Source organism: Cavia porcellus, unplaced genomic scaffold (assembly GCF_034190915.1).
Source record: "Cavia porcellus strain 051 isolate PalLab524CR breed Dunkin Hartley unplaced genomic scaffold, mCavPor4.1 scaffold_1, whole genome shotgun sequence".
Lineage (NCBI taxonomy): Eukaryota > Metazoa > Chordata > Mammalia > Rodentia > Caviidae > Cavia > Cavia porcellus.
The window spans coordinates 20,775,065-20,786,944 of NW_026947484.1; the positions used below are offsets into that span (position 1 = coordinate 20,775,065).

The 11,880-nt window shown below is 43.6% G+C and overlaps 1 protein-coding gene and 1 pseudogene across 1 annotated transcript; both read right to left on the reverse strand.

Moving 5' to 3' along the window:
- Window positions 1-509: 509 nt before the first annotated feature.
- Window positions 510-3,134, reverse strand: LOC134476491 (granzyme H-like; annotated as a pseudogene).
- Window positions 3,135-8,447: 5,313 nt separating this feature from the next.
- On the reverse strand, window positions 8,448-11,629 carry LOC134475472 (granzyme B-like). The gene is made up of 5 exons (XM_063246163.1): window positions 11,476-11,629; window positions 10,322-10,460; window positions 9,724-9,859; window positions 9,312-9,569; window positions 8,448-8,704 (listed from the first exon to the last, which is right to left on the reverse strand). The coding sequence occupies exons 1-5, from the start codon at window positions 11,528-11,530 to the stop codon at window positions 8,561-8,563; spliced, it is 732 nt and encodes a 243-aa protein (XP_063102233.1). The 5' UTR covers window positions 11,531-11,629; the 3' UTR covers window positions 8,448-8,560.
- Window positions 11,630-11,880: the final 251 nt, after the last annotated feature.

Below are 11,880 nucleotides of genomic sequence, written 5' to 3' on the forward strand. Positions count from 1 at the left end.
AATCCACATAGAGTTGGAAACTCTTCAGGGAGCTGTAAAAGGAAAGCAGCTGGTGGCCAGAGGCACTCAGGTAGAGAGAGTGGCTGGTGTGGAAAAGCCAGGCAGTGAGGTCAGAGGTGGACTGAACTTTCTTCTGGCTCAGGGCAGGGTACGAAGTGGGACCTGGTCCTCTTGAGAGCCATCTCAGCCTCCTAAGCAGCAGACAGCACTGAAAGGGGAGAATCCTGTCCCACTGGGGAGAAGGACTGAAAACAGGAAAGTGAGTGCCCAGGCTCCTGCATCTCTAGGATTATCCCTCTCCACTGCCCTGATCTATTCTCTGCCAAATTGTCGGGCATCTCATGAAGGTTCTTGGCTTAGAGATGGCTAGAGATTCCTAAAGCACAGAGATTTACATTTGAAAGGTGAAGTACAAGTTTGTGGAACCCTGTGAATGATGACACCTCCTAATGCTGAGATTCACTACTGTGTGTCCAGCAAGCAATATTGGAGAGCTGAGCATTAAACATTATGGGTTGGAGCAATCCATGAGGAATAATATGGAATGAAGGTAAGGAAGGAGGGAGGCCTGGGGAGAAAAGAGGAAGCCACAGTAGGAATGGCCAGCAGTGCAGCTTCACACTAATTGGGGATCAAGGAATAAATAGGACTTCAGGGACAGTCATTCTTCAGATCAATCTATTGTCACTGTGCAGTGGCCTGGGCCCATGGGAGTATTTCTAATGGCTCAGTAAAGATGATGAGGCACAGAGGAGGCCCATCTTGTGCCTGCTATTAGAACTGCTCCATGGTCTTCTTTATACAAGGCAGGAAGTGGGAGACCTTCATGAAGTCTCCTGGGTGATTCCCAGCCTTTTTTCCATAGGAGAAAAGCCTTGGATCATGTCCTTACAGACAAGGGGACCCCAGAGTCCTCCTGGACAGAGAAGGAAAGCATGGAATACACCTCCTCCTGTTGCTGCTCTTTGAACCTCACCACAGTTGATGACCTCTGTCAGGGGGCTGTGAGCATGCAATCAGGGAAGGGTATGTCTGGCTGCCTCCTTCAGACAAGAGGCTCTACCCTCACCCTGACTTTACTTTCCAGTATTAACCTACCTGAACCTTTCTGCGCAATCCTTGAGATACTCAAGTGATTACACTGAATTCAGTTTACTGCTATTTCCCCACCCTCTGCTCCTATCTATGCAGGGGATGGATTAAACACTGCATTGCTGTAGAGGACAGGCCTTCAAACTCTGGGCTCAGAGCATGAGATATCGACACTGTCATGTCCCCCACCAAGTTTCTGTTTCCCAGGGTTCTGTGTTTATAGGCAGTGGAAATTTTACCTTGAAACCAGTCTTTGTTTTCCTTGGGTTTGCCACACAAATCTCAGTGAGAGTGGAGTAGGCATGGATGGAAGATTGGCATTTTGGTTTGTCTTATAATGATAGCCCCACCTCTTGCAGTGTGCTTGCTAGGGGACCCAATGAGTTGATTTTTCTCCAGCCTGCCACCAGGCATGTGTCTCCTGAATTATCCTGGCTCATGGCCTCAAGCAGTCTGAGAGGCTGCACAGCTGTAGTCTGCTTGGCCTTTCTCTCCAGCTGATGGTGAACAAGCATGATAGTCTAAAGTAGCCTCTAGCTTAGACCCTGTACCTTCTGGACCTACTTATTGTGATTCCCATGAGGGCAAGGAGGAAAACAGCAAGGACCAATGGGGAGAAAGATCCCTGCAGGAGAAGAGATAGAGTAGCAGAAAGTTTTGCCTCACCTGCAGCAGCATGATGTCACTGGAGAAGGTTTTAGGAGTTTGTTCTGGGTGTGGATTGGCTCTCTTCACAGGGATTACCTGCTAGGTCTATTCTTGTTTCTTGATGTTGTGGGCCCTCAGAATGACACTTATTGAGCTTCACACAGAAGAGCACGGATTTAGGTTTTGAAACCACAGAGGACCTATTCAGAGCAGGCTTACACCTGCTTTGCTTGGCAGTATTATTGCTATGTCTTGTCACCTATGTCACTTGTTCTGAACACTCACTGTCTGATTCCAAAACTTACCTCTTTTATTTCTAAGCCTTTCGTTTTCCAAGTCTTCTTTCCTTCTTTAAGGCATTTGGGTAGGGAAACTTTTTCTTGCTCTGAGCTAAAGCTTTCAGTCCTTATAAATTTATTTTTATTTTTGAAACAGTATCTCACCAACTAGTTAACTTGCCAAGAATAGGCAGAAACATTTGTTTTTTTTTTTTACTTTTATTCCTACATGTTTGCAATACACAAGGACTACATCCACTGTAAGAGATTAGTACAGGTGTATAACACAATTAGTTTGTTTGTTTCATTCTTTCTTTTTGTCTTTCTTTCTTTTGTTATCGTTACTGGGGATCGAACTCAAAACCACCTGCTTGCAAGGCAGGTTCTTATGCCACTGAGCTAAATCCCCAACCTCCACACATTCAGTTTCTTTATTTTCTCTTCTTCCTTCATCTCCCTTTTATTTTTCCAGCCTCAGAATCATTTATTTATCTTAGAATGCTTGATATAGTTAATTATCATACATTCAATTACTGTGCTGAAACTTATGATCTTGCTTCCTTTCCTGCTTTCTGATGAGCTCTTATGGGTTTGTGAAAGCCAGGCATTCCTAAGACTGCAGTTCCTGTAGAAGACAGAAGTCCCCACTGGTTTTTGGCAAATGTGAGCTGGTTGTCCCTCCTCAACTTCCCTTGCAGCAGGCAGCTGTCAGTACAAATTTCTTTCACACCAGGACACCACCACATCTCTTCATCTTCTGTCCATTTAGAATCTGGACAAAGGCCATAAAGAGATGGGAAAGTGGCTTTGCCTCATAATCCCCAATGATCTCCTCTAAAAGAAAAGCTGAAGATGGGGTGGCTGGCAGCAGTGTGGTCAAGAGAGAAGACAGGTGAATGTGAGGGGTGAGGGTGGGATCTGGGGTGCTCTATATCCTGAAGGGGGTATTCATTTTATGTGTGCAGGCTGCATGCCTTGGAGCCAGACGTTTTCTAAATCTGAAAAGTTCTGAGAAAGTCAGAGTAGTGCTGGTCTTCTACTTCCTACCTTGGACACATGCCTGGAAGTGGATGACTGACTGTACAGTTTCAGAAGACACTGGGCAGCTGCCTTCATTCCTGTTTTCTCACTGAATGTTACAAGTCTGTTTGAAAGCCTGTTAATTTCTGGATTGGTGGCACTTTCTAACAATCTTCCTATATGATTACAAGGTTCAATTCTCCAATACCTTATGATGTAGGCCTAACACATTCTAAGTTCTCAAGAGTTGTTTTAGGGTATATATCTGATGTCTAATCAACATTTCATCAGTGCTTGATGGGCCAGTGCATGGTGGTGGCATAGAGGGCCATAAAATTTTAGGAGGAGGGTGTAGTCCCCAAGCAGGGTCCACAAGGGAAGCCAGCAAGGCAGAGGTAGAAAAGATCATTAGAGTGAAGCTGCAAAGTCCTAAGGTGGAGCCAGCATAATGGAAAAGTATATACAGTCATCATAACACCTCTGAGTCTAGCTGCACCCTGAGATTCTCTTCAGGGCTGGGACTGGGGTGGTTGGGCACTGGAGAGTGCAACTAGGTCTGTGACACCCGCCCCCCACAGGCTGTTGGTCTAAGCTGCCCTGTTCTGGTTTTGAGTAACAGGATTTAAATACTTACTTTTGTTGCTTCACATTCACTGCTTCATGTATTCTTGATTTTTGTTTTTTAATGTTTTTCTGACAACTCATTTCTGGATAATGCAGGAAATTCTGTGGAGAGGTTAACATGTACTAAACCATTTGAGAACACCCTGCTTTGATACCCTCAGAAGTGTCCAGCCTGCTTTGGATTTGTGAGTCTGGGTTTTAAACTGGATCTGTGTTTATAAAACTCCTGATTGTACAGTTTCAGAAGACACTGGGCAGCTGCCTTCATTCCTGTTTTCTCACTGAATGTTACAAGACTGTTTGAACTTCTGTTAATTTCTGGATTGGTGGCGCTTTCTAACAATCTTCCTGTATGATTATGAGGTTCGATTCTCCAAAATCTGATGATGTACGCCTAACACATTCTATGTTCTCAAGAGTTGTTTTAGGGTTTATATCTGATGTCTAATCAACGTTTCATCAATGCTTGATGGGCAAGTGTATTGTGGTGGCATAAAGGGCCATAAAATTTTAGGAGGAGGGAGTAGTACCCAAGGCAGGGTCCACAAGGGAAGCCAGCAAGGCAGAGGTAGAAAAGATCATTAGAGTGAAGCTGCAAAGACCTAAGGTGCAGCCAGTGTAATGGAAAAGTGGATGCAGTCATCAAACCACCTCTGAGTCTAGCTAAAACCTGAGATTCTCTTAAGGGCAGGGACTGGGGTGGGTGGGTACTGGAAAGTGCAACTGGGTCTGTGACACAGGCCCCCAACAGGCTGTTGGTCTAAGCTGCCCTGTTTTGGTTTTGAGTAACACGATTTAAATAATTACTTTTCTTGCGTCACATTCACTGCTTTATGTGTTCTTGATTTTTGTTTTTTAATGTTTTTCTGAGGACATCTCATTTCTGGATAATGCAGGAAATTATGTGGAGAGTCTAACATGTATAAAATCATTTGAGAACACCCTCCTTTTGAAACCCTGGGATGTGTCCAGCCAGCTTTGTATTTGTGAGTCTGGGTATGGAATTGGATCTGTGGTTAGAAAACTCCTGGGTGAGACAAAGGAGAAAGTTCCAGACCAAAGCTAGTGCACAGTGCAAACTCATGAAGCCTGGGGGCCACAGACATACGCCATGTCAAACCGTCAGGATTTTTTATAAAGGAGAAAAGTTTGGGAATCAAAATTCACTGGATCATAATAAATCATTGTTTACTCTGTTGCAACGAGTAAGGTATTTGCTTAGATGTTCATTATTTAGCATTTCATGATTCTCTAAAAGTCTTCCAAATGCTCACCTCTGAATGCAAGAGCTTTTGGTTGGGTATTCTTGTTCTAAGGCCATTCCATCAGCAGTAGTTCTCACTTGTTGGCTTGTGAATACACACCTCCCATCTGTATCTATCATCACGAGGTGAGGCTCTGTGTGTCTTAGCGTCCCAATTTCCCTTTTTTACAGGGGATGCCAGTCAACTAGAGCTTCGTCCTGGCTTGAAACTCTGTGAGGACATGTGTGGAATGAATGTTAGCACTCAGGTTTTGCAGTTCAGGAGCCTAGATCATTCCACTCCTGATTCTCATTGGGAATTGTTCAGTGTTGTCTGTGAATCTATTAGCTGTTCCTCTTTTTTAGGGTTGAGGCTGCTCTCTTGCTGATCTCTGCTGGAGAAATTTCCTATGCCTTCATGTAATTTTTTGAGTCACAAAAGTGAAGAGATGCTTGTGTTTCTGGAAATCTCAGCAGTGTGTATACATATTTAGTAGTGTGTATACATCACACTGATCTCACTTAGTAGTGTATATTTCAGAATTGCCAAGTGCAGACTGCAGATGCTCTGAGTATAAAGTATCAGAATTATTAAATTGTTGGTTATGTTGATGAGCCTTACTTAATCATTCCAAATTGTATATATATATATATATATATATATATATATATATATACCATAACATCTCTTAGAACACCATAAATAGCTTCAAGAAAAGAATTTTTGAAATAATTTTTAAGTATCATTTGATTCTGTATACCCTGGCATGGAAAAATATAGTACTTGGTGAAAGCAATGGGAATATATATGGATTCGTTTCTCACTGTGCTTGAGAGGATATACCAGCTACTTTAGATATGTTATATAAAACTCCATTGTGGGAGATTGCTATTACTAAACTACATGTGTAGATACAGGAAGATGAGAAACCTTAAATAGTATGTCAAGGAAAATAGAGGTAACAGTTCACATCTATGTCAAAATGCAAATTTACATTCCTTTACCTTGCAGATAATAAAAGTCACAAATTGGTAGATCTCAACTCAGTTGTTCTAGCAAGGTAAACTGGTGAAGTCAGGATACCCCAGTGATGGCCTTACATTGACTTTCATTCACTGTCACTAAGGGTCAATTCAGGGAATCCTATCTTCCCTTAGATATCAGGATCAATGATCCACCTATCATCATGGCGGATATAAACAGATGACAGTGGCCTTGTTATTCAGGAAATAAGACCAATAGACCAGCAAAGTTCAAGATTGTGGAGATTTAGAGAAAACATGGACTGAGAGTTAGAAGACCAGGGCTGCTGGTAGGCAGATGGTTAGGGAACCTGCCTCAGTCCAAGCTCTCTCCTAACTTTTGCGTTACATTTGGTCATCACTATCTTTTCTTGGGACTCTGTTTCTTTCTCTTCTTTTAGAGTAGTATTGGGACCAATCTACATTAATCCATTTCAAAGGAGTTTAAACTACAAACCCATTTCCCCAAAGTAAATAGAATGCAGAAGTATTCATGTATATGACTGGGAAACATTTTAAATATTGTTTTTTGATTTTTTGCTTTGTGGATTTTCATTTTTTTTCCTGAGGAAGGAGCCAGAATTTCAGTAGGTATTAGGTTCAGGAATTTTGGTTTTCAGGCTCAAGTCAGAAGCTGATTTTCCCTTGTAAAGCTACACAAGACAATTATGAGACTGTGATGTAGCATATTTGTAAACAAGATGGGAGAAGGCATGCCTTTGGGAATTACATGATCTCAGAGTGAGATGTAACTCTGTGCCACAAAAGAATGTAGTATTTTGTGTATTTGGGACACAGAGGCATTAAGATTGAGCCGAATTCTGCCAGGCATTGTGGCATATTAGAGACCTGACTGTGCAGTTCCAGTAGGAGAGAATGTTCAGCAAGGTAAACCCAGCACCCAAAGGACAAAATGCCGTGCACTTTGTGTTCTCTAAGCTATGAACTTCTCAAAAAAAAAAAAAAAAAAAAAAAACGAAGCTTGGATAATATTAGATATAATGGATGTATCAATAACCATGGTGACCTAAATATTATAGATATTTCCCCATTTTCTTCTGTGGTGGCCTCCCAGACTCAAGTTTGATTCTTCAGAGGAGGGCCCTATAGTACTGACAGGGATTATGGTTCCCAGCACTTGGACTGGATATGTGTGTTTCCTGTAATTGGATTTTGTATGATAACATGTATATCTGTTTCTTTTCAAACAAATGAAAATAAGCCTGCCTCATTATCTTATTACCTAGGGGTCCTCTTTTGAATCATTTAGCAACTTCCTATCTGAAAAGTGTGTGACTAAGTTCATTTTTAAATCTCATACAATTTTGATGTATCATGTGATAATGCTGATAGAAACTGTAAGAATAAATATAAATAAGATATTTTATTTCACAGATTTTCCACACAGGCCTCATGGGGCAATCTGGAGGATGGAGAGGGAGTTAATTTGGAAAGCCTGTGACCATACCAGCTTCACTGGGAACTATGATTATGTTCATCATAGAACCTAAAACCTAGAACTATTTTTTGTTTTGTACTTAGGACTGAACTCAGTACATTGTGATTGCCTGGCAAGTGCCTTGCCAGATAAGATAATCCCCAGGCTCTGGCCTAGCACTATGTACGCGCTAATAGAGAAACCATTCCAGTCTTGTCACAGTCGGGAGGAGATTATATTTGTAAAGCCAGGAAAGGCTCTTGGAATTCTAATAAAGAAATTTCAATCTACCAAGTCCAGTGAAACTCATGCCATGAATAAAGAGTTAAACCAGTGAATGTAGTTGTGGGGCATGAAGGGGATCCTATGTCCAGTCAGAACAATAGCTAAGCAGAATAAAGGCCACCACCCAGTTCTGAACCAAGGTTTCATTAACTTGTGAAGAGAGACAGGTTTTGGTCCTGGATTGGGAAGTTTGAAGAGGTTACATTATCAAATCAGTGTGGCCTCCTAAGGAGAGTAGTTGGTAGACAGTGACAACTCTTGGAGGGATAAAAATCAGCATCCAGGTGGCTGTAAGCTAAGGTAAGCCTTGATCTTAGAGCAGAATGGAGAAGAAAATTTCAGGTGAAGGTGAAGAGTCAGTCATGTTACCCTGCACTCCATGTGCATCCCTAAAGCTGTGGGAGAGAAATGTCCTGCTCAGGAATACCCTTCCTCTACCGAGCCTGATGGGGCCCAGTCGTGACCTCAGTGGTGCCTGACTGAACTCCAGGACCCATGAAATCATCCACTTCCCCTCTACATGTGACACAAAGGAAGTCACATGTTCCACTGGAGCCTTAGGAAGAAAGATGCTCCCTTTTTTTTCAGTGGGTGCTTAAGTGTAGCCCTTGCAAAAAGAGAGGTTGTGGCAAAGCTAAAGTATATAAGGAGGTGCTTGGTCACAGTTTTGAGAGGGGATTTGGTTGAGTGGAGAAGGAGTGGAAGAGGCAGAAATCATCAGAACTGTGTCACTGTCCTGCTTACCACAGAGTTGGTCCCCATGAACCAAAGTAAGAGAACAAACAAAAAACTAGCCTTCCACTGAGATGAAATATTTATTTAGTTGCTGGTATCTGTTCTAGAGTGATTCTAGACGCAGATTCAGGTAAGATGATTGCTGATAGAGGGGATTTACTTTGCTGTGAGCTGTCAGCTATGTTTCATGGTTTTCTTTATCCAGCGTAGAAAACATGAGACTTTGGTAAAGACAAATGGTGTTGTTCCATTTATTGGTCCATAGGAGACAATGCCCTGTGCCACATTATTACACACCAGGGGGCCTCCGGAGTCACCCTGTAAATGGAGTGACTCTGTGAACAAGGGCACCACTTTACTTCTCACTTTCATTATCCCAAGCCCTCTCATGCAGTACTGATTGTAAGGTCTGCTTGTGAGAGATTAGAGGGAATTACAGGCTCTTAGCTGCTGAGCTCTGACTATGGACATTTTCACTCTTGGATCCAGCCTTTGTCTTCATCCCCAGGTCTGGACCTCACCCCTGTAGAGTAGTGAGGACCATTGATTACAGGCCAGGCAGGCTGATGACCAAGTCTTACAATGAGCACAGATGATGAGCTCATTGACAATGAGGGATTCCCTCTCAGAGGAGTTTATAATTGCTATACACCAGGGAAAATTTTTTTCTCATGCCTGTGCAATGAGCTCATGTCATGTGTTGCAAACTGAAGCTTCCAGTGGGGTTTCCTTCACCAGAGGCCCCTTAGTAAAACTGTAGCGGCTTTAGAACCTCCCAGCTCAAACTGCTCCCTTCTTCTCTTTTCTGGGAGAAACATAACAGCCTATAGGGTGAAGGAATCCATGATGCTTGGGTCTCCTGGTACTAGATCTGTCCCAAACACTCTTTCCCACAAAGCCAATTGTTACAGATGCCTCGTCTTACCTTAAGCAAAGTATTTTTAATCTTTGGGTCTCCCACACAAATCTGAGTAACACGATCATAATTTTTAAAGCGCTGCTCACACTTCTCGTCCTTCAGCACTATCATCTCCACTTCCTGCAGTGTTGCTGGGTATATTCCCTCTGGAGTAAAAGTTCCCCATCCAGCCACCTGGCACTGGGTATCTGGATTCACCTGGTTCCTGCCCTTGGGCAGCTTGAGGAGCTGCACAGCTTTAGTCAGCTTGGCCTTTTTCTCCAGCTGGTGGAAAATAAGTAAGGAAGTCCAGTTCAGTGTATGCTCCTGGGTATGCACAGTGTGATGGACATGATGGCAAAGAGGGCAGGAGCAGGGTGCCAGTGGGAGTGGCAACCATTCTTGAGGAGAGAAAGAGTGACAAGGACATGTGCCTTACCTTCAGCAGCATGATGTCATTGATGTGTTTATTCCGATTATAGTCTGGGTGGGGAAATGCGTTTTGTACACGGAAAACCTGCTGGGTATCCTCTTGTTCCTCTATGTTGTGGGCCCCCAAGGTGACCTCTATTTGCCTGTACACAGAGACAAGTGGATTGGTGGATGGGGAGGGACAAAAGACACAACCCAGGATCTGTAAAAGCAGGCCACAGCTGAAACAGGGTATAGCTGTAGAGGACAGAGGGCTACCCGGCTGAATGACTGTCCCTCCTTCTTAGTACTGTGGGAGGGCACCTTGGGCACCAGAGGTGCTCAATGGTCAGTGCCTCCAGGAAAGGACATGAAACTGCTTTTCTATGCATGGTTATGCCAAAGTATGGTCCTGGGTCTACATGGAATCAGGTTTGACTGCCCTGGTTTTCCTTATATCAGGAATTCTTTGGTGCCACCTTGCTTCTCTCCCCTTGGGATATGATGAACTTTGCTAATTCTTACCAGACCTCCTCATGGTTATGTCCACGAGCTCAGCGAGCTCCCTAGAAAAAGGGCTCTGAGAAGTGTTTCCTGTAGACTGTGGACTGTTTTTCCTTTCTCACCTCTCTAAACAGTGAGCAGCTGTCAGCACAAAGTCCTCTTGAATCAGGAAGCCACCACAAATTTCAGTAGAATTAATCTGAATGTAAGCCATGTAGGGGCGGGAGTGGGGTTTGGCTTCATGTCCCCCGATGATCTCTCCTGAAAACAAGGAGAACACTGGGTGAAGCCACTGAGTCCTTTAACAAGTATCTACTTACAGTCTGTGAACAGTTGGAGAATTGGGAGCCTGCAATTTCTTGAAGTGGACAGGAACCTACAGGAAAATGACTCAACTTGTTCTCCAAAGTGCAGGAAATTGAGTCTTGTTCTACTTATTCTTTTCCTCTGTTTGATTGGAGATGACTATATGTATCAGGGGAAAATAAAACCTCTGAGGCTTTTCATCATTGCTCTGCTAACTTTTTACATCCCTTGAGTAAATAAAACCTTTCTGAGTCCTCTGACATCTAGGATGGTGATGCTTCCTCCTGGCAGCCCTCTAGGTGTACTGTAGATGTGGTCTTATCCTGTTTCCTGAGGCCTGACATGTAGAGGGCGTCTCAGATCTGTTCCCTGGCAGCATGAACGAAGAGTTGCAGTTAGGGTCTGGTTAGTAGAGCAGTGCAGATGGAATTCTGGAAAGCAAAGAAGTGTGACTCTGCCTCTGTGGCTCCTACTGGAAAACAAAGGAGACACTCAATTCTGGAGGAGGAAAGTAGAGCTGGAGAAAGTTAATAGGAGTGAGGAGAGGCAAAAAACGTGTTCTGAGGACAGAGATTTCTTCCATTCTGGGGAGCTCTGTGTATCTCTGCTCGGCAGTTGATGAATGCAAAGCCTTTCCCCTCCCCTGACCGTGAAGACTGGCCCATGCTGCCCTTTTTAGGAGTGCTTGATATTTTCTCCTTTTTACTTCTCACCTGCATGAACTTTGAAGAAAGACTCTCTAGATATGCAAGCTGAGGCTTACTGAGGGTACAGTATCCTCAGGCTCTTCTTGAAAACAAACTCCAGTAGCTTATGCAGTATCCTACCTTGTTCGCTCTGGTGGGATTGGAGTTCAGGTTCAGAGCAATGCTGGCAGACTGAAGACCCTGGGGGTATTTCATAGGGACCGGAGATTCAAGTGCTCTGTGCAATAAGATTGGGCATCTGGAGGGTTGCGATGGTCACTCACCTGCCTCTGCTCTGGGGAGCAGAAAAAAGGCCAACAGGAGCAGGAACAGCTGCATCTTCCCAAGAAGCAAGAAGCTACACCAAGTCAGAGCTTCTGAAGATTTTTCTATGTTGTCTTTTATCCCCAGCAGAGGAAAGGGGAGGAGTTTGCACAGTGACCACATGTTTGACACTGGTTTTGTGGTGCTTTACCCTGAGAGGCTTTCTAACACAACACACTACTGCCACTGTCTCCTCTCATCATGACACCTTTCAAGTGTATGAGAACCGTACAATGAGCACAGCTGATGATTCAGATTCAGATCAAATCATGTGTTCCTGTCCTCACCAGAAACCCAGGAATGCAAGGTGCATCTGCAGGATATGGTATTGGCCAGGGCATTCTCATAAACCTGGGTTCCCTGTG